The sequence below is a fragment of the Chelonia mydas genome, chromosome 10 (genome assembly GCF_015237465.2).
Source record: "Chelonia mydas isolate rCheMyd1 chromosome 10, rCheMyd1.pri.v2, whole genome shotgun sequence".
NCBI classification, from domain to species: domain Eukaryota; kingdom Metazoa; phylum Chordata; order Testudines; family Cheloniidae; genus Chelonia; species Chelonia mydas.
The window spans coordinates 9,440,759-9,465,029 of NC_051250.2; the positions used below are offsets into that span (position 1 = coordinate 9,440,759).

Genomic DNA, 24,271 nt, shown 5'->3' on the forward strand with positions numbered 1-24,271 from the left:
GTCGACATAGCAGCACTTATGTGAATCTCTCTGCACTGGAGTAAACCATGTCTACACTTATGATTGCACCAGGACAGTTATACTGGGGGCAAAAATCCCAGTGCAGATAAGGCTTTGTATAAGAGCTTCCTGCCTTTTTGTTTGTGGGGTTTTTTTTTTTGGCATGGCTGTATTGAATATTTTGGGCCACTGATCTTAGCATGTAAAGCCCCAAAACTACTCATTCTTGGTGCTTTTTCCTGAAATCGATCACACCCTCCCTAGTATGAAACTAACCAGGAACTACAGGAGACTGAGGACTTTGTGGAGGAGGAAATGGACACTGGCAACACCAAAAATGTCTGATCCTTAGGAACCCCAGCATAGCACGGAGCTGAAGGACATAGCAGTGTCGTTACAGGGATCGGGTGAAATCTTTCTAGTTAAAGATCCATTAGAGAGAGGAGGAGGGAGGCTCTTAAGGGAGCGGTATGTCTAACAACTTCAGCTGTAAAGCTCCTCAGGCCCAGGAGCTCTGGAAGAGAGCTCAGGTTTTTTTATGGCTGTCGCTGCCCCCTGCAGAGATGATGGTCATTCAGCTCTGAGCAGGAACTGGCTTTTGTTGGTGATAGAGAGGAGCAGAGGATGCAAAGAACTTTTGTTGCAAAGATACAGCTCAGCCACTGGTGCGGGAGGTTATTAAAAGTGGCTTCTAACCAAGGAAAGTCCCCAATTAGGATCTAAACCAAAGCCCATTTGGGACTTCCAAAGGCTTTGGATCAGTCCCAATGTGGATTGGAAATTCTTTCCAAAGAGGGCAGTTGCTTTCTACCAGATAATATACATTAGGCCTCTGGTTTCAGAGGGCCGACAGGCTTTTCTGTAGTAGGAGGGATTTCTTTTAAAGGTAAGGCTGGCCTTGGATCTATTGACCCTCAGCAGAGCTTAAAACACATCTGGGGAAAGAGGTGGGAACAGATCTCCAGAACCACCCCAACTCCGGGATTCACTCATGCGACTGAGAGAGAAAACACAGAGGGGGCTTGTGGTTCCTCTCACTGCTATCCTCCTCCTGCCCTCATTCCCTCCAGTTGTCTGTTACACCCAACTCTTGTGTTTTGTCTTCAAGTAAACCATAAGGTCTTTGGGGCAGGGACCATGTCTGCCTCTGTGTCTGTGCAGAGCCTGCACAATGGGGAAGCTGATCCTGACTGGAGCCTGCGGAGCTGCTGCAATACAAATCGGAAGACTAAGGCTCCTTCTACAGCAGTGGCGTGCCACTCCCCAGGCAGCTGGGGAGGATGGACAGAGAAGGAAGAGCCTTGTTTTGAAGACATGTAGCCTCCCAAATCCATGTGGTTAAAGGCACAGAGAATAAAGTTCAGTAAGCTAGACCAGAAACCTAGCAGACTTGTCTATTTCATTCCCTCTGCAGACCTTCAGCCCCTTGAGGAGTCCTTTCATTTGCACTCAGCTCGACAAGTCCCAGCCTGCTGGCCTAGGCAGAGCCCCTGAGATCCCTGCAGCCTTCGGAAGGCAATTCTCTCCTTTTTTTTTTTTTTTTTTAATTTCTAGGGGAATTCAGTTAATTCCAGCACTTATGAAAGAGAGCTAGAGAGTGGGTAGCTCTGCAGGCTTCCTCCACACAGCTGGACTCATGTCCTGACCTGCAGCCTCCCTGCTGCGCCAAATTGTGGTCCCTTGACAGCTCTGCCAGTTCATGCGATTCCTGGCCTGCAGTGCTGCAGGCACCCAGGAGAGCAGCCATTCTTGTAAGCAGAGATGGCTCAATGATGGGTTTGGAGAGAGGTATCCACTGGAGATTGAGATAAGGTCACCTGCTTATTTCATACCTGAGCCACCGAATCACTGTCAAAAGGTCACCACCTACCTGCTCTGTATTTGAAGTGGTGACGCAGAGGTGGGGAGAGTCCCCTGCCTCTGTTGCCAAATCCCTGGCCCCATCTGGTCCTCCATGGTGGCCTGACCCTGCCTTCCTGTTACACTCGGCCCCTTCCCACAGAGTGTAAATGTTCTGAGTACTCACAGCTCCCAGTGATATGAATAGGAACTGGGGGTGCTGCAGCCCTTTGGAAATCAGAGATGGATTTAGGGACCTCCCTTTAAGCATCTACTGCTGGAAAATTGGGCCTTTTTCCTTTTCTTTCTTTCCTCTTTTAAAAGCTTAACCTTTATTTAACTCCGACTAACTTTGGGTAAAGGAAGCCCATCAATTACAATTCCATAGCTCACAACAAACACCAGAAGATACGTGATGTCTGAATTGAAGATCAGAAAACAAACCCTTTAATTTTTTTTTTTTTTAAAGAAGTTTCATTCTTCTGTATACATCTTAAAGAAGCCTAAAAGGGCTCGGCCATTTTTTTTCCTTCTCCCTTTCCATCTCCCCATTCAAGGCTCTGGGATCCCACTCTTCTTCGGCATTCAGCTGGGTCTGTGCCTTCTCTCTGTTTATTCAGCCACACGGTTCTGTTCCAGGCAAGCTGGGGAAGGGAATATTTTCTGTTGCTTTGTGGTGCTGTGTTTGTTCCAACTACACTAGTCTTGGTTAAAGGGCGGTTCGGGGGCTGATACGCGATCTGCCTCCCGCGTTTGCCTGCGTGCATTCTTTTCACATGACATCTTTCCCCCATTATTTTGTATCTGAGCGCATTGGGGCTATGCCAGGACATTTTCTTCCCTTTTTTTTTTTTTTTTTTTTACTCACTGCACCCTGATTGTCTGAACAGCAGAATCAATCAAACTCCAACATGAAAACATGGGGTGGGTTGGGGGAGGGGAAAGAAGACTGTTGGAAAAGAGCGGTGTTAAAATAAATTGACCCTTTAATCTAGAGGTCATCAGCAACCCCTTGCATTGCTCCCCAGATGAAAAATCACATCTGTGGGGTTAGATCGGCAAACTGCAGTCTAGTGTCAAAGGTTGGTTAGATTTATGGGTTTTAATATTTGCACTATTGATTGCCAGGCTGTCTCAGGGGTTGTTGCAACAAGCACAATTACTGCACTTTTGACAGAGGTAGTGATTTTGAAGATGTCAGGGTGCTGGGGAGGAGGAGGGTAGTCCTGAGAGAGAGGTTTAGAAGCAATAATAAACTGTGGCACACCGCATCTGGAATTCTTTCCCCCTTTCCATTCTCTAGCTTTCTCTCCTACCCTTTCTCCCATCCCCATGGCTTGGCCTCATGCAGATTGGACATAATACATGAATCATGACCTGAAGTGCCCATGTAAGTCCAGTCCTGCCCCAACTCCTCCTTCCTATCAGCCTGGGGACGCACCTCAGTAAAACAGGTCAGGTCTGCTGTTGCCATCTTGGACCTTTCATGAGTGGGTGTATCAGATCTCACACACGCACGCACACCCCAACTAACCAACCAGCAAATATCTCCAAAGGCTGGTGGTGGAATTACTACAGAGAATTCTTTCCCAGGTGTCTGGCTGGTGGGTCTTGCCCATGTGCTCAAAGTCTAACTGATTGCCATATTTGGGGTCAGGAAGGAATTTCCCCCCAGGTCAGATTGGCAGAGACCCGGGGGGTTTCACATTCCTCTGCAGCATTAGGCACGGGTCACTTGCTGGTTTGACTAGAGCAAATGGTGGATTCTCTGAAACTTGAGGTCTTTAAATCATGGTTTGAGGACTTCTGTAACTCAGCCAGAGGTTAGGGGTCTATTACAGGAGTGGGTGGGTGAAGTTCTGTGGCCTGCGATGTGCAGAAGGTCAGACTAGATGATGATGGTCCCATTTGGCCTTAAATTCTATGAGTATCAGAAATAAGGTTAGAGACCACTTGATTCTAGGATCGTATTTCTCCCATCACAACATACAGGTAACTTCCATTGGGAGTGAATTCAATGGGATTTACTCATGACTCCAGTCTTCAGAGATGAAAGGTGAACTTCCATTTCTGGACATGCATTGTGCTAATAGTTACTAGATGCGGTGATGAGTCAGAGTGCAACAAGTTTCCCTCCAGCAGTGCCCTCTGTGCATTGGCAGAGGTTTGTGTAAATGCTTGTATTAGCTCAGTGTTTACGACAGACTGAATCTCTTTTGTGTCTGTACTACACTAGCTTTTAACATCAAGAAGCTCCTAAAATAGCACAAGAGGTTGGGTTTTCTACAGTGATTTCAGCAAAAATTTGGTAACGGGAGCCTCTTCTGGGTTCAGATTCCAGCCAAACCACTGGCTGAGCCTGTAGCTTTGAAGGAGAAAAGTGTCTCTCGTGCAGTTGGAGAACAGACTCAAAGCAAGAACCTTGCTGGAATTCCCTCAATTGTCTGAGCTGAGCTTCCCTTAGGAAATAAAAGGCAAACCAAGCACACACACTTGTCATTTGAAATGTGCTGATATGTGAAGAGCATTGGGCAGAGGGAGTGTCTGTGGCTGCACAATAAAAACCCCTGCAGCTGATGGGGGGGAGGGGGGGAGACCTGGCCTGCCTGTGTTGGCAGGAAATGTGATGGGTGAGAGGGATCAGGGAAATGGGGGAAGTTTGGGGCTCCAACACTCCATGGAAAGGAAAGGATGGAACACCAGGAGTCTGTGGGAACTGACCGGTGATGGTGCCGTTTGTAAGTCCTGAGCCAAGCATGGGCACATGAGGATTCCAAAGCAGGGGGCGTGTTGTGCCCCACCCCTTCTCCATGCCCCTCTGATCTCCAGTGCCCAACTTCAGTACAAAGTGACGAACTGGCTTTGGTTTTGTCCTCCATTTAGGCTGTCATTGTCAAGTCCCTGGACTGACTAGTCACGGCAGGGAGTGAACCACCATCTTCTCGCAACGCAGGAGCTCCTAGCCAGGCTCCCTGTCACCGGGAGGCACTCAGCCAGCTTGGAGCTGCCCCTAAGGTTTTACTTCACAGTATTTTTCTTTTCTTCTTCCTCTTATATAAATGGTCTCTGCAGTCGGGCTAAGGCAGAATCCCAGATGCTGAGAGGGTTTGGGATGGTGGTGCCTTTAACCTGAATTCTCTCTTGGCTTCTTTGAATGGGACAGTGGAGACTTTTTCATCCACTTCCCAAAGAGTTTGTGGGATGACTCCTTTAGGGACTAAAATCCTTTTGTCCATCTCTTCCGTCCATCTCTTCCAAAGCCAATGGATGAAATTTTGTCCATTGATGTCCCAACCCCTAATGATAAATGGCTGTCCCTCTCATTGAGAGACCTGTCATAGAATTCTGGACAGAGGGATGGTCATCGTGAACCAGTGGCCCATCTAACCCATCTATCCCCAGGAGTGGCCAGCACCAGATGCATCAGAGGAAGGTGCAAGAAAGCTCACAGGAGGATGTTACAGGATAATCTCCTCCTGGCCCCTGGTAGTTAGAGTTTGGCTTGTGCCCCGAAGCATGTCGGTTTTATCCCTTCCATGGTTTGTGGGTTTTGAAGGATTTTTTTTAATCCTTGCTTTTCTACTGCTGGCTGTTCTCACAAAAAAGCTGAGGGTTCTCTTTAGCCTATTGCAAATTCTTTGTGGGAAGCGAGATTCTTGCCAATGCCATTTAAGAAGAACAGTGAAAAATGGAGTGTGTGAATGTGGAGTTATGCACAGAATACAGTGTCTCAAGGTTGTCACTGTACGCTAACCTGTAACTCTGGCTGGGGAGATACGATGCTGACTGTGCCACACACCTACTTTTAGCTCACAAATAGCATCAAGAACAACTTTTTGAGTTGTCTGACTCCCTTCCTCTCTTTCTATCTTGGAGCTCTATTCTGCTGCTCATCGTCGTAGTATCAGAATGCCTCCCTGTGCTAGGGCTTGTCTTCATGGACAGTGCTGCAGCGACACAGCTGCTCCCCAAGAGGCAGTAGTTATGTTGATGGGAGAAGCCCTCCCGTTGACATAGTGCTGTCTACATGGCGGGAGGAGGTCACTCCGAGGTATGGATTTTGTCACTCAGGGGTGTCAATAGTTATACCAGTATAGGTCTGTGGTGGAGACTTGGCCTTGGGTTGGCAACAGCGAAGTCCCTGGGGGAATTCATGGCCTCTCCTGCTCTTTTCTTGGGTCTCTGCTTGTGCGGGGCTGGGGAAGTGGGTGAAGGGGGGAAGTTGTTGCAGTGAATGTCGTTTTTTTTTTTTTTTTTTTTCCTCTTGCTTTTGTACCTTGGATGGAGGCTGCTGCTTCACCCCCCAAGGGTGTTTTGTTTTCCTTATTACTAGAGTATTGTGACCGGGAGCTGAACACACTTGAAGTCAAGGAAGGTTTGGAGCCAGGGTTTGGATTCTGGCCCATCTCTTAATGAATTAAGGCTAAGGCCCAGAACCACAAAGGCACCTAAATACCTTTGAGGATCTGGGCTTAAGTCTCTCTGGAGCTACAACCTGTATTTTCCTCCTTAGCCTTTGTGTCCCAAGGCAGGCGTGGTTGTAGTGAGGAGTGGTGAATGACCAGTGAATTTATCCAAATCCCCTTTGAAACACAAAGGCTTTCTAATAACTGAGGAAGAAGGCAAAGAAATGTATACCAAGGGCACATCACCTGGGGAAGTTTATACTTAGCTTCTTGGAAATATGCTGAGTGTCGTGGGAGTATAGCAGTGTGTGCAGCCCGGCTCCTTGAGGATGGGGGAGGGCAGCGTTCAGGAAATCATTCCCCTCTCCCCGGCCCCAGGGAACATTTTGAAAATGGCTGCACTGCTCCAAAGGCAAAGACAGTGTTCTGGAGAAGGACTTGGATGAGGCTCCTAGAGAAGACATCTGTGGCAGGGGTCGTGTAGGGTCATTGAGTAGGGGTGACTCTTTCCGAGGCTGAGAGCTCACCCCAGCCCTCCCTTCAGTTTGCAGCTGGGATTTCTCCAGCTTGTCACCGTCAACCAGATACTGTGTGTTCCTTAGGACCCAGCGTGGGTCAAAGATGTTTCTAGCAGCTGAATGGCCAGAATAGTCAAAGTGTGGATTAGGTAGTGTGATGGGTGACAAAGGCCATCAGGACCGAGAAGAGCCATGGTCTTGAATCCGCTGTGCCAGCGTTTCACTAAAAAGGGGCGTTTGGACCCAGAGGAATCCTCTGAGGCGCTCTAGGGAGGAGGGCAGGGCATCTGGATCCAGTTTACTGGGGAATCTATCGAAAGGCCGTTCTGGGTTTGGGGAGTTTGCCTTCCATGCCTCGCAGGGAGAAGCTGTAAAATGTAGGTACTTTTGTTGGTGTTGTGTTATTACCCTGGTGAACTGAGGGCTTTATTTCTGCACTGGCTCGTCAGTTAAGATACCAGGCTTCAGGCTGCAAAGAGTTTCCCCTTCTCGACACCAAACCTTTCTGTGCATCTCAGACCTCCCACCCTTGAGTGCAAACTTGGTGAGATGCTCAGAACTGTCTTTCCCCTGGATTGGAAGTAGAATCGAACCCCGTAACCTACTTTATCTGGGTGTAGATGACTGTATTTTTACAGCTCCAATGCTTATACCATCAGATAGGATTTTAAGCAACCTAAAACCTCTTTCATTCCTGCCCTTGACTGTGCCTCCACTTGGTATAAAAATGGCTTCAAAGTTTTTAAAACAATCTCTTTCTGTGTGCTCGCTTCTTCCCATTTGAAACCCAGGTCTGTGCTTCGCTTTCTTTGCTGAAGGAAATTAGGAAGATCTTAGGAAGACTCTGCTAGTGATGGCCTATGAGAATATAACCTGAGCTACAGCTCGCCTACCATTGGGCTTTGCCAAGCTCCTCCAGCACAGCAAGCGAATCGAGGACCTGATCATTGTAACTGTGACAAGCAGGGGTGAAAGTAAGTCGAGTGATTTACCGGTACGCTGCGGCCAGCTCTGGCGCTCGGAAGGGACAGGGCTGAGGGCGGAAGGGGCGGGGCTGAGGGGGGTCAGAGCCAGCCCACCCTGTAAGGTAAGTGCCCGCCCCCTTCTCCTTCTCCTCCTCCTCTTCCTCCCCAACTGGGGTAGCTGCAGCAGCCAGGGGCTCCGGGGGCTATTTAAAGGGCCCGGGGCTCCCCTGCTTCTACTGCCCCAGTCCTTTAATTAGCCGCCAGAGCCCTGGGGAAGCGGTGGGGCTCCAGCAGCTGTTTAAAGGACCGAGGCGGCAGAGGCAGCTGGAGCCCCAGGCCCTTTGAATTGCCCCCTGGGGAAGCCGGGCTGCCCCAGTATGGTGCACTGGTTCTTGCCAGTACGCCGTAGCAGGGTGTACCGGCTTACTTTCACCTCTGGTGAGAAGCAAGCCGGCAAGAATGCAGCTTAAAACTCCGATGCGACCCTTGTACGTCGCACAGAAGCAGGAGAGGGTAGCAACGTTTATTTTTTTGCCTTTGCTGGCCACCGTTGAGTAAAGATTTGTCAGCGACTTCTGTTCAGAAAACAGCCTTTTTTGTTCACTTCTCTTGGATTTAACAAGGCTTCCAAATTTGTGCATCGCCAACTCCTCGCTGGAGCTGCCAAGAAATGCAGCCAGAAACAAGTATGTGCTGATTCTACCCACAGCAAAACTCTCTTTTTTTCAGTTGGAAGAGGTTTTAAGTTGCCACCCATAAGCACTTCTGTTATTTTTTGATCTTGCTGGTATTCAGTCCTATCGGGTGCTGAGTGCTCCAGCCCCGTCTAGCACAGCATGTAAGCGCATGCTTAACTTTAAGCACGTGCGAAGCCCTATTGATGTCCATGGGCTATAAGTGCTTTTCTGGGTTGGAGCTGGAGTGCACAGGTCCTTGCAGGATCAAACCCGTAGTGACTGATTCACTCTGACTGTAAATTCTTTGCCTCCTTCCCTGGATTATTCAGAGACGTTTCTGGCCACCTATCACTGTACCATTTTAAGCCCTAAGATGGGGTCACGTGCTCTGCCCGCAGCTAAACTCTCTCATGCTAGGAATGACTCTTCATTGTAGTAGAATCCCTTCTTGCAAGAGGCATGAATCATAGTTTTAGCATGAGACCCAAGCAAGGGGTCAGGCATGGTTGCACTGCCCCGGCGCAGCCCAGGAGGGAGCCCTGACTTGCTGTGTTTCTCCTGGTCTCCCCACAGCGACAGGGAGAGAGTAAACGGTGCTGGATCTATAGGTGGTGCACCGTAGGCGTCTCAGCACAGCTACATGTGCTGGGGTGGAGCCACTTCCTGCGCCTTCCATGCATTTGCATGGGGCCAAGGGGGAAGTGCAGGATTTCCAGCACCAGCTTCCCCTTCAGTGCTGCTCCCCCGACGCAGGAACCCCCTTGGCACTGCCATAGCCAAGCTACAACTTTGCCCAGGATTAGAGTGTTAATACTGGGCGTGTTACTGGGCCCTCCTACACGTGCCCATGTAATGGTGAGGGCTGCTCCTCGTTCCTTCCAGCTCTCTGCAGTAGGAGCGCCTCGAGCGCGCTGCTGTGTGTGTGTGAGTCCGTCCATCCTCCAGGAGATCTACTCTACTGCCTGCTGAAGTACTAAGGGAGAGCTGCTCAGGATGCACCAGGGCAAACGCAGTCAGGGAGCGTGGTAGGTAGTAGTGCGTGGCTGTGTTGTGAAAATGTTGCCGGGTAGACCCAGCTCAGCCATGTTTGTTTCAGCTGGGTCAGGGGAGTGTCATGTATTGGTTACAAAAAGGCGTGTAGCATGGGGAAGGGCCTTAATCTCTATTTTGCCTGGCCTTGGGACTGAGCCATGTGTTAACCTTGATGCTTCCACCCTGCAAAAGCCCTTGGCTGTGGCATAGAGGCACCATTCATGTTCCTGAACTGTCGGCTTTTCAGGGACTGCCTCTTTATTATAGGTATATGGTGTCTAGCATCATGGGGCCCTGATCCAGGACTGGGGCCCCCAAGTGCTCCTGCAGCAAAAGTAATAAATAATAACATTCAAGGCAAGGTCCCCCAGCAGATCCCTCTGCCCCCCACATGGTAGGAATTGCAATATAGATAGGGCCTCAGTGGAGAGCAAATGTATGGGGGAGGAAGAGCAACCGAAGATTAGGAACTGGGCCAATTGTTTAGCCCTCTCCTTGTAACTACTGGGAAATGAGGAGGCTGAAGGCTTATTGCTGATGAATGCAAAGTAGCAATTTCTAATCATCTGCCTCGGAAGAGTCAAGTACAAGCAAATATTAGGGTTGTGTATATTGCTCGTATGTAAACATATATGCTAATTAGGTGCAGCCTTTGGGCTGCTGTCAAGTTGCCAGGGCCACTCTGTGTTCCTCTGATTTAGGGAGTGCTTGCAGTATTTCCCTCTCCCCTTCAATTAGACAAAACCCAAATGCTGGCTGGAGTCGTATTTGTAAATTTCAGTTTCTACTGGAGCAGCAGAAGCTGTGACTGTGGCTTTGTAACAACCGCTCTGAAAACAGACTCCCTAAACTTTAATCGGCCGCCCTCCCAATAACCCCCTTGCTGTCCCCGAGAATTGAAGCACGTTTTCTTTATCTGCTCCTAAGCAGGATTTATTATCCCCAGGACTTCCTGTGCTTTCTTTCAACATGCTCCATTTCTTTTCAAGAACAATAAATCAAAACTGTTTGTTTCATTTTCCTGCCATGGCCTCTCTCTGCAGTAATTGCACTCGTGTGACAGCACTGGGACAGCCTGGCTCTCTGCAGAGCTTCAGTCTGCTGCACGTGGGGAATCTCTCCCTGACTGTGTTGAAGGTGGGCGGGCGGGGGGCAGGGAGGAGTGAAAAATTCAACACCCCCCCCTCAACCAATTTTCCATCCAAATGGATCCCTTGTTTACCATTGAAATAAACCTGAGTCAAGTATGGAAATTGCAGCAGATCTCACCTAGGGGTTGCCACCCCATGAAAACCCAGTTGGGTGGCAACCCCTAGGTGAGATCTGCTGAACTTTGACCAGATCCTGGATGTCTTGGTTGGGGATTTAAGGAACCTCTAAGGCCCATAAAGGGCTTGCAGTGGACACAGACTGGAACCACTCCTCTGCAAACGAGTGCCCTGCAGGTTTCAGAGTAACAGCCGTGTTAGTCTGTATTCGCAAAAAGAAAAGGAGGACTTGTGGCACCTTAGAGACTAACCAATTTATTTGAGCATGAGCTTTCGTGAGCTACAGCTCACTTCATCGGATGCATACTGTGGAAACTGCAGAAGACATTATATACACAGACACCATGAAACAATACCTCCTCCCACCCCACTCTCCTGCTGGTAATAGCTTATCTAAAGTGATCATCAAGTTGGGCCATTTCCAGCACAAATCCAGGTTTTCTCACCCTCTGCCCCCCCCCCACACAAACTCACTCTCCTGCTGGTAATAGCCCATCCAAAGTGACCACTCTCTTTACAATGTGTATGATAATCAAGGTGGGCCATTTCCAGCACAAATCCAGGTTTTCTTACCCCCCCACCCCCCTCCAAAAACCACACACACACACACAGCCCTGCACTGGCTGGCTGGATCAATGAACCTCGGGGTGTGGGCTTTGCCAGCCAAAACCCAACCACGGTCAGTTAACCAAACAGCCCTGGCCTGGCCTCTATAAAAAGGAGCTACAAAAGGAAATGGGAAAACATGCGAAGTGTCACTTTCTGAACACTGTTCTGATTTACAAACACTCCCTGTGCTCCGAGCAGCCAGAATGAGCCCAGCTTTGTTTGGGAAATGGGGGGATTCTTTCTTTTGAAACGGAGGAGCCATTTAAATGTCTTTCAATGTCAAGAGAAAGTGAGACCCTGTACAGAATACACTGGGATAGGGTCCTTGCTGCGTGGAACTTGGTTTAAACAAGACGGCACAATGGACGCAAATGGCTCTTTGGCCAAAGGGAGGTGATTCAGGTTACTTGGTGCCATAAGTTTGTAGAGAGTTTGTCTCTCTTTCTAGAGAGCTGGCCCCTGCCCCAAGGAGCCTGCAGGCCAAGTGATTTGAATGTAGCTGAGTTAATGTTGGTGGGAGAAGGGTGGATTTGTGTGAAGAGCCCTTGGCAACCTTGCCGCAGCTGGGCTGAGGGGGAACTCCCAAAGCCAGAGGAAGCATGAAAGGAAGAAGGAGGATCCTGAGGGTGTGGTGAAGCAGGAAGAGGGCAGGGAGGGGAACTGGGAAGAAATGGGAGCAAGGATGTATAAATGAGGCCAGGTCTACACTACACACTTTGGGATAGCAATGTCTCTCGGGTGTGAAAAATCCCACCCCGAGCGACATAGTTACACCGCCCATAACCTGCTGTGTAGACAGTGCAGCGGTGGAGTTATTATGCCGACGTGAGCGTGCTCTCCTGTCCGCTTAGAAAGTCTTCACCAGAATCACTACAGTGGTGCAGCTGCATCAGGGCACCTGCTCCAATGCAAGTTTGTAGTGTAGACCTGCTCTGTGCTGGCCTGCTCATCACCGTGAAGGAGTTGTCTGCTGATCTGCTGAGTGATCTGCTCTTATTATGCTCAGGAAAACCCACTCGTGACTCATGGAAAATACTTCATGGGTAGAGACAACTCTGTCTGTCAAATTTTCCATCTTTTGTCCTTTATAATTTTTTTTTCTTCTAGGGATGTTAGAATGAAAACGTCCAGGATCCTTGACCTCCAGAGCCTATTTACTCATTCTCCACCTGAAGGCATTGCTCTGTCTGGAATGTTTGCTATGGAAATTATGATGCCACTAATGGAGGATTACACTTTTGGGTGGGGAATGAGCTGACTGGATTTTTAAAGGCTGTTCCTGAATTCAGCCCCGAAACTGCAGAGGGAATCTGGCATGTTTCTGTCTTGCCCATGCAGCTTTTCATACCCGCGTATCAGCGTGTACAACACCTTGCACTATGCGTACACAAGTGCATTGGTGGACGTGTGCCCGGCTGTGGTTTGTATGGGCTAGGGTGAGTGTTCACAGGAACCCAAGCGTGGCTATGCAAAACCAGAGTGCAAAATTGCATTTGCAATTCTAGCGGCTCAAAAGAGGCCCCTTTGGAAATATTACTCAGACTAATGCGCTGTTAGCCTGTTTTCATGAAAATATCCCTGCTAACATAAATGAGTGGAAAAAAAAATATAGAACATATGGTCTAGATGCATCTGAACAGAATGTTTTTTCCAAGCTTCCCATGAGTAGGCCTGCCCTGTGTTTTGAAATACATTGTGTTGCCAAACTGCCATCCAAAAATTAGAGATGGGTCAGAACTGAAGCTCTGGATCTCAGCAGCCTGGAGCTTTAGGGAAGCTTGAATCTGAAATTCCTGATTGCCCCCGATCTCTGCAGTGGGCTAAATCAGACCCCCGAGTTTGCATAATCTCAGATTTCAGAGCAGTTTGGATCCAGTTCTGAATTCTGCAGCTAGGGCTCATCTGTACTGGAAAATACAGAAAACGCTGAAAGACTTTCTTCATTGCTACAGGGAGCTGCTGAATTCTGCCCAAGGGAGTTCAGCCGCTGTGCACATGGAACGTCAGGATGAATGGACAGTTTCGGGTTCTTTAAGCAACTGGTCTGGGGGAAGCGTCCATCTGTAAGAAGCCCTTCCTTCCCAGTTCTCCTGTTTGATTTCCATGTGCCCTTCTCCTGCCCTAATTTTGCATCTTCTAATGGTGGGAGGTGTCTCCAACTCTGCAGCTGATACTTACTGTGACTCCTATTCAGACTGTGGTTTTGTTTTTGTTTTTTTTAGCTTCTCATGTTCCTTGTGATGAGATATCCCCCCACCCCACCCCGGGCCGGTGTGCAGCCTGGGACTGTGGGACACGCCCCCTTAATTTCCCAGCCTGGGCTGTCTCTCACAATGCCTTGCTAGTGACCAGCAGCAAACCCCTCCAGGGGCTGTTTTCACTCAGCACAACCTCATGTGGAGCCCCACACCCAGCTAGATTGCATGAATGCTCCCAGAGCCACTCATGAATCACACAGAGAAAGGCACCAGAGCCAAACCCTCCCAGCATTGTACCCCAGGAATACACTGTCTTGCACTGCTTAAGACGAGCAGTGCAAACTGCTTTATGGGTTCACCACTTCATCACTGGAAAGTAGATATACACCAGCCTTTGCCAAATCTGAGCAGATTTGCCACACACACCAAGCAAACTTGCTGGTAAAGATAAACAGTTAAACAAGTTAATGGACTACAAACAATAGATGTTAAGTAATAGGCAAAAAGTCAGGTAGTTACCAAAATAAAATAAAATATAAGCACGCAGTCTAAACTCTCAACCCTCTCAGGCTGAGCAACAACTAGACTCAGCAGGTTTTCTCACCCCACTGGATATTGCAGTTCATAGTACGCAGATGTCACCCTTGAAATCTGGGCCAGTCTCCTCTGCTGGAGTCTTCAGAGTGTCCTTGTTGCTTGCAGCATAGGTGGATGAAGGGAAAAGGCCAAGCATGTGGCCACTGTCTGTTTTATGCTTGGAAAACACAGGTCCAAGCACGTCTGGGTGCATTGTTGAGTCTCCAGCAAGGTTGAGAAATTCCCCTGGTGTGGCCTCATGCAGGTGTGTCATTGCGTCATAGTTCCCTTGCTGGACAATGGTTGTTGATGGGTTGATTGACACTCCGCCTGGGTGTTGCCTACTTCCCTTGCTGTTGCCTCAGGGGAGCTAATATCTAGCTATTCCCCAACGTGCAGCATGTTTTAATGACCACCATACAACACAATTCTCGTAACTTCATATGCATTAATGATATACATATATGAACAGAGAAATGACTTTCAGCAGATCAGACCCTTTCCCCTGATACCTTACAAGGCATGCTTTATATGTAAGATCACAATTATATGAAAATGTAGAATAATGGGGTTCCAGGATGCTCCCCCAAGGAAGAGAATGTCACATTCCTAATGTCCAGAAACTCTCCTGAGCCTTCAGAGCTCTTGGTTTGTTTTGAGATTTCCAAGTTTAGATGATGCTACTCAGGAGTCCGTGTCAGGAGTGACCCAGACTAGTTTGTCTCCTATTCTGCTCATGGGGCAGGTACCTGTGTTTGCCTGGGGAATCCCACCATTGCAGTGCTAAGTTAGAACCCTCTGAAAATGGCACCGGGTTTTGTGGCTGTTGGAGGGACGGGGAGAAGAGGAGGAACTGGTAACGTCAGGGTCCCATTTCCTTCCAGACTCTCATTTTATTTTCCCTTGTGAGGCACTTGGGAGATTCATCGTGGGCCAGTTTGCATGCAGAATCCCTCGGACAATCTGAACCTCTTGCATGATAACACCATCTATGGTCAAAGTTTGCCCGCTGGGACTGGAAAGGCAAATGCCAAGGCTACGATTAAAATGTCTAATTCTAGAGGCTCACTGAGACTGCTTTATATGTAATTGCCCTGGTTTTTCTTGGGATCATTTACAGATAAGTAGCAATCAGCTTCCCTTCTCTTCCCCCCCTAACCCCCACAATTTTCCACTAAATTTTATCTTGTCATTTCTTCCCCCACTCCCCCTGCCGTCCTCTCACTGGTTTTTTGGAATGATGCCTTTATGGCTTAGTTTGGAAGGGAGGATGGAAAGTTATTTTCAACCCCCAAATTAGAAACAGAATTAGATTTCGTGTTGCATTTTGGAAGAGCCCTCAGCGAGGAGGAGCAAGCATTATAAAAAAAGAAAAAAAAAAAGTCTATCTTGACTCCTGAGACCTCTGTAAGGGATCTGATCCTGGGAAGTGCTGAGCCTCCACAAGCTTACTGGCATCTGTGCTGAGAATGTTTCCAGGGAGTGCCTGGCACCTGGAGGAGTTGAGCCCTACCTGACCTGTGAGCGCTTTCCCTCTCCCTGCCGCAAATGAAAGTGCCTGCAACAGAGCCCCAAAGCTCTCCCACTCTCCTGAAGCTGTAAGCTCATCACTGTAGCAACCATCACTGCTACAAATTGAAATGGGGAGACAGGCACTCCTGCAGGCGGCAACCCTCTTCTGTCATTTACAAACATGCCATCATTAGGGGGGTGAGCCAATTAAAGCAATTAGGAAGCTTCAAGGCAAGCGACCACTATTTCATTCTAGCACCACAGACTGCTTTGCCATAGAGCTCCGGGCACTGATGTCCTGCTTTTGATGGGGGGGAGGTAGGGGTGTGTGTGTGTGTGCGTGCGCGCGCGCGCAGGTGCATTTTGGTCCTGTAGGGTGACACAGCCTGGATTATTGATTATTTGACTGGATTATTCAGTGGGCAGAGAGAGAAGGAACCGAAGTAATCTCAGCCAAATAGGAACCTGTCCACATATATTTGACAGTGTTGTGTTGGATGAAAATGGGTTGGCTCTAGAACTTTTGTTTGCAACATCTTTCTGTTTCCAAAAACCTTGAAACAGTAGGGGAGGAGGGAAAGGAAATGCTGGGGAGCGGGTTGGTTTTGTGTTTTAAGAAGTGCAGGCATGAAAAGAACTTCCGTTTGAAATGGAATTTTTCGAAATGCAACAATTTTATTTTCCACTTCAATTTATTTAATTAAAGTGAGAAATTTTCAAATGAAATGAAAACTGTATATTTTCTCTCAATCTTTCATGGTAAAAATCAACCCCGTTTCAACTAGCTCTGCTTCCAAATGTCACTTTCCCCTTGCACCCTTTCAGCAGCGGACAGGATCCCCAGAGATGCTGGAAAGGCAGAGAGGACCGTAGAAACAGCAGCCCTACAAGCGCTCTTGTGCAACAGCGCTTCTCCTTCTCCGCGTGTCTGCACCCCTCAGAGCCTGAGCCGCAGCGACCAAGGTGTGGCGCCCTGATGGCTGCTGCAAAGGAGCTGTGCGATAGCTTCCATTCCAGTGGCGCACTGACACCATTAAAGCTGCTCCTTTTGGGCTGTGGGCCATTGCAGTCTCTTGGCCACGTCTCTCAATCTCTTCCCTCAGTCGGACAGCCACAGTGCCTGCTCAAAAGGCCTATGTTCTTTTGGGCAACTCGGGGGTGCTCCTTCCACTCCTGGGTCTCAAACCCTGGCTCTGAATGGTGAGCAGATGATCCTGGGCAACTTTTCATCTGGCACATTGCTTTCTGCCTTCAAACGCGTGCCTTCCTCCTGGAGGTCGGGTGACATTTGCTCTTCTGATCTGGTAATGCCGTGAGCAACCTTGAGATTCTACTTGGCCAAGATGGCCATAGGAGAAACGCCACTTCAGACAACGTGTATCCTCCAGCAAACAAAGGGGTGGAAGCTTTGCTCGTGTGAGGCATGAGAAAAAATGATTCTGTTGGAGGAGGGGATTGCAGTTCAGATCCATACCTTATTCCCTGTATGGGCATGTAGTTGTAGTGGCATTACTAATACTTGCTCTCTGAACAGCTACAATGCTGCCTTTCCTGTAGCATGACCACCCATCCTGTCTGTTAATAGATGTCCCTTATGTAGTGCTTACCAACCCAGTATCTGTACCCAATAAGGAGTGGCCAGGGAGTGTTGGATCAGATTATAAAGTCTGTTTCTAAGCTACTGTATAACGGTCAGACGCTGATAAAATTGTATCTGTGTGTGTAGGGGTGTCTCATTAGAAAAAAAAACGGGTCTCATTTTCCTGCATATACGTTCCAGATGGTCACTCTACTGCCTTGCTCGCCCTAAGCAGTACACTTTGTGTATATTGACTGTATTTGCAGCTCCCAGCAGCATTCTCCCTACTCCGTCCAGGTCTCCACTACAGACCTATACCGGTATGACTTCGTCACTCGGGTGTGAAACCCCTGAGCAACACCGTCATACCTACCTAACCCCCCCCGTAGACAGTGCTATGCTGACAGGAGGGCTTCTCTGGTCAACAGAGCTGTTGCCTCTTGGGGAGCTGGATTAACTATGTAGACAGGAGAAGCTCCCCTATTGGCATAGCAGCATCTTCACTTAAGCACTACGGGGGGCAGCTGCACCCATGCAGCGTTTTACGTGAGACCTGCTCTCAGTCGCGGTGATGACCCTCAATCAGCATAGTACCACCATGCAGGCCTCACAGCAGTGGGGCTTCCTCGAGCAGTGTCTGCTCCACCATGGATTGTCAGGGTTCTCTGGGTCAATCGGAAAGCTGCGCTCTCTTGGCCACCCCCTTGTAAGTACTTTTCTTAGCATTTGCTTCCCTCATTAGTTGAGGCTCAGAGTCTGGCCATTGAAGGATTTCCACGGTAAGGGCCTGTCTTCACAGCTAATGAAGGTGCTTTTTAAACCTCAGAGTAACTAACACACCTCCAGGATGCATACCTCCAGTATGCATCCGATGAAGTGAGCTGTAGCTCACGAAAGCTCATGCTCAAATAAATTGGTTAGTCTCTAAGGTGCCACAAGTCCTCCTTTTCTTTTAACACACCTCCGCTATCCTGAGGTAAAAACAGGGCAGATTAGGCACTCTGGTTTTATCATGAGGTTAAGCTCCCCGAAGTCAAACCCTGGAGGGGTATAGGGCTGTTTACCTTGTACTAAAACTAGAATCCCTGGCCTTCATGGTGGTTTCTGTATCTTGGGATAGCTTGTGTGTAAGTTACCATGAGGTAAAAATACACCATTTTATCAATGCAGATAGGCCCTCAGAAATGGGGAAAAGCTCCATCTGGTGATCTGGTCCGTTCCCAGTCTCTACCAGTGCAGGACTGGTCCCTATAGTACAGTTCTCAAAACCTCTCCCCGACCACCACCGTGGTACAGCAGATTTTTCAGGACACTTCCTCCCATCTAGCCAGAAAGTCGTTAGATGTTGGCCCTGACCCCTGAAAGCTGGTTGTGATCCTCCCCCGCCCCCGGTCAAGAGCTCATGCTACAGTATTTTCCTCAGCGCATTTCTAGCTGTGCCATCCTGCCCATTGGCTTGTTATGGTAGGGGTTGTTTATGAGCGCTAGGCTGCTGTCTTTATTTACATGGCTACGTTAAAAGGACCACCTGCTGGTTAAAACACACAGAATTCTCCTTGCCGGTGTTATGAATAAGGCCTGGCGTGTTTAAAAAGGACAATTTCAAAAACCCAAATTGCTTCTTGCTATTGGGGCTATTCTTACCCCCCCCCCCCAGCCCTATACCCCCCCAGTCTCTACTGGGCTTGTCACTTTCACTTTTGTCTCAAGTCCATTTGGCTTTCTGGCTGTCATACACTAGCGCTCAGATAAGACTTGACTCTACACACAGTGAAGTCAACTGCAGAGCTCCCATTGACTTTAATGGCACAGGATCAGGGTCCTACTGAGGTGAAAGGTGTGATATGTCTACAGGAATAGCCAATGCTGGAATGCTTAGCCTACAGACACGGCGCAGGGAATGTTTAAATCCAACCAAAATCCGTTTTTTAAAAAGGCATGAAACCAACTCTATTAATAGTAACTGTGTGATGAAATGTTTCTTAACACAGTCTTCAGGCTGAGTTCACACCATGTGCCAGGTGACAGCTTTTCTTTTTTTAAACCAGTCTAAAAACCAACTCCGTTATAAACTATTCTGGAGATCTGCAAACTGATAGGAGAGCCAAAGGGCAGCTCAAAGTTTCTGTCAAGGTGAAGCTCTGTATAAAATTCTGCTCAGGAAAGTTCTTCCTTCAGCTCGCCTTTCCCCTTTTCCCTCCAGGCTTTGTCCAAGAGTCAGAGCCCCAAGTGCTGTCCGGCCACGTCCAACGATAACAAGAACCAAAATGCCAAAAGTTTCATTTTTGCCCGTATATCCGAATGGACGGCCTGTTGGAGAGACAGGAAGCCGGTGTCCTGAGAGTCAGACGTTCCTAGGATGTTGAAAAGGTCCAGCATTGCCGCTTGAGGGGAAACAAAGTACCATGTAATGGTTGGAGGGATCAGGCAGAGGGGTGCTGCTTCCAGAAATGACAAGTTTGTCCTCTCCAGCTCCTTTTTGCAGCACCTTCTGGTGTGGTGCGTAACTAAGGTCTGATCTGTACACCTTTATATAGGTATAAGCACCTTTATTCCAGCCTCACTGTCCATGCTCCAGGGGTTGTACTGCTCTGACCGTACTGGTACAGTTAACGCAATACACGGTTCTAGCATAGGCGAGGCCTGACTCTCTCCCACACATTCCCATGTCTGCGAGTCCAGCCTCAAGAGCTGATAAATGGTAACCGACCCCACGTCCACAGAGCTAAAACACTGGAGTCTCAGCTCTAAAGGTTAAGCAAACTTGCCTTATGCAAAGTACCATCGCATGTTTCCCAGCCTCCCTGAATATTTCATGCCCCAGGTGAGCATGTCTCTGCCTGTGGCTGGTGAACCGGCTGCCAGTAAAGCATTCCCTTCCCCTGAATATCCCCAGGGGGGAGCCCAGACAGCACAGCCTGGTTTGTTGTTGTTTTTTTTTTTTTTAATTCTCCATTTCATGGGTAACGTTCTGTATGGAGGCTCCAAAAATAAGCCTATAGTTTAGATTTAATAAGACACTTATTGTATGCTAAATACCAATGGTGGATAGGAAACGTGTACTGAGGATTAACAGCTGTGTAAGAGATAAAGGACAGAGTTAAACCTCAGAACAGCATGTTTCAAATAATCCATTGCTATTGCAATATGGTGCAATAACTATTGTAATAAACAGAACTGAACTCATTGGAAAAGACAGATACTGTATGTTCCAGATCACCCGGTTATTAACCTCTCTTAGTGACGTCACGCCATGAAAGGGAGCACTATCCAGCATAAAGGAGCTGGACTGTCGCTCAGGAAAAGATCCGTCCTTTTTGGTCTAATATTTGTAATGCATTTCTCTCCCCCCATACAAAAGAACGAACATGTCAGGACACCAAAGGTACATGCACTTTATTCAGAGAGGATGGTTAAGGCACTGGATCTAAATACTGGGGGCTCAAATTCCAGCTCTGCCACAGACTTGGGCAAATCAGTTTAAATTTTTTGTGCCTCTGTTCCCTCTTTGTAAAATGGGGATCATATTCCCTTTCTTCTACCCTGTCTTGCCTGTTGAAACTGTAAGGTCTTCAGGGTAGAGACTCGCTTACTGTGTGTCTAGCACTGTGGGGGCCCTGATTCCAGTTGGGGCTTGTTGGCACTGCTCTAGTGCACACACGTATAGGCATGCGCACACACACACACACCACTGGGCCCCAAGCCTAGAGGCTGACCTGTGCAGGTGGACCTCTGGCCATGTACTTTGGGGCATAGTTTGCCCTTCTTAATAATTACCGGTCATAGTTCATTGTCTGTAGAAACAATGGGGAAAGAAGAGCCGAAGGGCGCTAAATGGCCTAACCCATTTCATGAGGTTCCACCTCATGTTTGCGAGGGGACTGTGTTTAATCTGTGGGTGGCATGGGAGTGCTTTTCCCATCCTGGAGGTGTTGTCTTTGTATGTAGCTGGGTGCTGGGAAGCCCCGAGGTGCTGGGGTGAATGCTGATCCAGTCTAGAGCGGGAGGCAGAAATAGCCTGCCCAAGTCAGCCATGTGGCATACAACACGCTGCAATCCAGTAGACAAAGCCCTGTTTTCAGTCACTTATAACTCACTCCAAGTACAGCCTAAGGTGACATTTCTCATGTTTGTTCAAAACCGATTGGTGAATTCTGTGGGGCGGGCAGGGAATGTGAAGACCCCTGAGCTATTGGAGAGTGTAATAATTGCCCTTCACCTTTGTTAATTCAATACACCTCCCCCAAAGAGCAGCAAAGTGCCCTCGCCATATGCTGAGCTCCTGCCCCAGCCAATGTCCCTTTCAATTTTAACTCCCTATCAAATGACTTTATTTTAAACAAGGGTTTCCCCCTTTCCCAGTCCATCTCCCCACCATGCACATGGTGGGGAAATAAGAGATCTGGGCTCTACAACAACTCTACCATGTTCTGAGAGCCTTTGAGCTGGTCACCCAAAGCCTGACCCTGCTCCCAGTGACCACAGGGCAGGAGCGGGCCCTGATCATCCACTCCCTCCAGTTGCAGAGTGTGGGTAACACGTCCCTTCCTCACGGGGACTTGGAAGGCTTAGTTTGTTAATGTTGGGTAACATGCTTTGAGATCCTTGGCTGGAAGATGCAAGAGAAGGACAAAGGGGAGAGGGGCTGTGGTATTGGATCGCACTATGACATCCTAATGCTGGTACCCTGACATCACCGTGATAAATGGGAGACTGATTCCAGTACTTGCTGAGATGAAAGATGGGCTGTGGGAGGAGAGCAGTGACAGATCCAAATGCAGATCTCTGCAATGCTGAGAATTAGAGGCAAACAAAGCAACTTCTCCTGCTCTCGCCTTCCTCTTCCTCCTTCTCCCCACTGATCCCTATATGCCTTTGAGTTCCAGACGCTCACCACTGTCTCACTCAGCTGTGCTATTGATCGGTGCTGCCAATCTGCTGTAGGGAGGATGGGATCTTTTTTTGTCCCAGTCTCTTAGGGTATGTCTACACTGCAGTTAGGAGTGAGCCTTCCAGTCCAGGAGGCAGACCTGGGCTAGCTCTGCTCAAGCTAGCATGCTAAAAATAGTGTGGACGTTGCAACGCGGGTGGCAGCTCAGACTAACTGCCTGAGTCCAAGCCCTCCTGTCCGAGCTCAGGTGGCTAGCCCAAGCTACCACCACTGCTATTTTTAGCACACTCGTGTGAGTCCGTCTGTTTGGGCCAGGAGGCTCGCTTCCAGCTGCAATGTAGACGTACTCTTTGGCTTTCCCTAACACTAAGTAAGGAGACACCCTTTTTCCTCATTTGAGAAGGCAAGGCTGTGCCTCAGTTCTAGGAGAAATCTTCCCCCTTGGAATAACAAACTCTGCTCCTTTCTCTGATCAGTTTTCCCAGATCCCAGTGTTCTCACATGTAGCTGATGTTTGACATCATCTGGGAAAACCTCTCCAGGCTCTATTAGAAATCTGAACGGCTTCTGAGTTGTGACTGGTTGTATAAACCACGTGATATTGTTCCTGTTCCTGACTGGATGAGCCTGACTTTATAACTGGATTTCTGTTGTGAATGGTTGCACAAAGTGAACCCAAACACCCCTGTCTGAGATAGAAGGTGCTAGCTTCAAAACTGGTTCTTGCGAGCGTTTATACTGGTGTCATGAGCCTTGATCAGATACACTGACCTCAAGGTTTGTTGGTGGGGCATGAGGCCCTACCACTCAAGCCACAGGAGAACTCTACTTCTCATCGTAGAGGAGGAGGTAGTCCTAGAGCCAGCCACCAGCGGGGTTGTGCTAGCATCCACTAGGCCAGTGCATTACACTAGTGATCTTGCACCAATGTTCTCTGAAAGCAAATTCACAAGGGGTTCAAAGGCAGCTGGAATGATTTCAGTTAAAAGTCAAATGAATATTCCCAGAAAACGTTGCCATCTCCAGGCAAGATACAGTATTCTGACCCTACTTTATCCTTTTGCCCCAGTGAACTCAGGCGAGCTAGCCTCTCAATGCTTGCAAGCTACTGTCTGTGGCTGTATTGACGGTACACTTGTTCTTTGAAGCAAGCCTGAAATTCTTGTGCCTCTGCCTTCTCAAACAGTGGTATTGGGCTACCTAACTAACTGATGATCCAGCTGCAAATCTATTGGAGCATATGGCATAGGACTGCCCTAACCTCACGGATCCGAAGGACTGCCCTAACCTCATGGATCCGACCCCCTGACTGAACGCTGTACCAGGTATTGCTGTATGCAGTCTCCGTGTTACTCTCCTGCCCGTTACTGACGTGGTGATGGAACAGCCCGATTCCCTTATGAGCATTTAGCAATCATGCTGCCCCATGGGTCACACCACCAGCCTGCTGCCAGCGTTCTTGTGTCAGAGAAATCAGCAGAACAAAATGTTTCCTTGCTTTGTCAATACTTTAAACCTCTCTCTTTTCTGTGTGCAAATAATGAATGGGGATAGGTGGTTGCCAAGGTGTAAATCAGCCTCTGATTTCAGAAGCTATTGCAAGCCTGTAGCATCATCAGAACCTAGCCCCTGATTTACAGCCTAGCAATCATCTCTTCCCTTGCCATTACCCAAAACACACTGCCTGCCTTTTGCCTTCTTTTCCATGCCTGTCCTTTTATGCAGCATGCTGTGGGGTTGGAGCCGTTTTGTGTTGTGTTCTCTTGTGTGCAGCAGTATTTTCCATTGCTTATTTTGAATTATGGTGTGTGTGCGCCCTGGTTAGGCGGGCTTTGTTAGACTGTTTATCGCTGTAAATTTGGAATTCAGCCTCCAAGGCCTCCCCCTGAAATAGATTGTAGGCTCTTGGGGTCTTCTACCTGCTTAAAGGAAAGGAATAGGATTGAATTTGTTTATAACATTTCCCATAATTAAAGTATCCCTAGGCCCCTGATACTACAGAGTTAGGTTCTAGCAGTGTAATAGGAAACTTCATGGCGGCAGCACTATGTGATCGCACTGTCTTAGCCAATAGAGAGAGGAAACGGTGGGCAGAATGAATGCTGGGCCCACGGTTGTACCCAGATCCTTGCCAAATAGGCTGCAGGGACCTTCCAGCCTGCACAGCTCGTGGCCACTTCAGCGCCGATAAGTGTATTGGC

General features: G+C 48.4%; 1 protein-coding gene across 3 annotated transcripts in view; it reads left to right on the top strand.

The window, feature by feature from the left end:
* Positions 1-17,441, top strand: part of FBXL18 (F-box and leucine rich repeat protein 18) — a 93,677-nt gene extending 76,236 nt beyond the window's left edge. The window contains exons 5-6 of one of the 3 annotated variants that reach the window (XR_006284179.1): positions 12,422-13,377; positions 16,426-17,441. Coding sequence is in view for 1 of the 3 variants with exons in the window: in XM_043523535.1 (XP_043379470.1) it covers positions 12,422-12,572 (151 nt within the window). In the remaining 2 variants the exon portion in view is untranslated. Of the gene's footprint in view, positions 1-12,421; positions 16,327-16,425 lie in introns of those variants that run through there. The other 2 variants (XR_006284178.1, XM_043523535.1) reach the window with 2 other exon arrangements.
* The last annotated feature ends 6,830 nt before the right edge of the window (positions 17,442-24,271 follow it).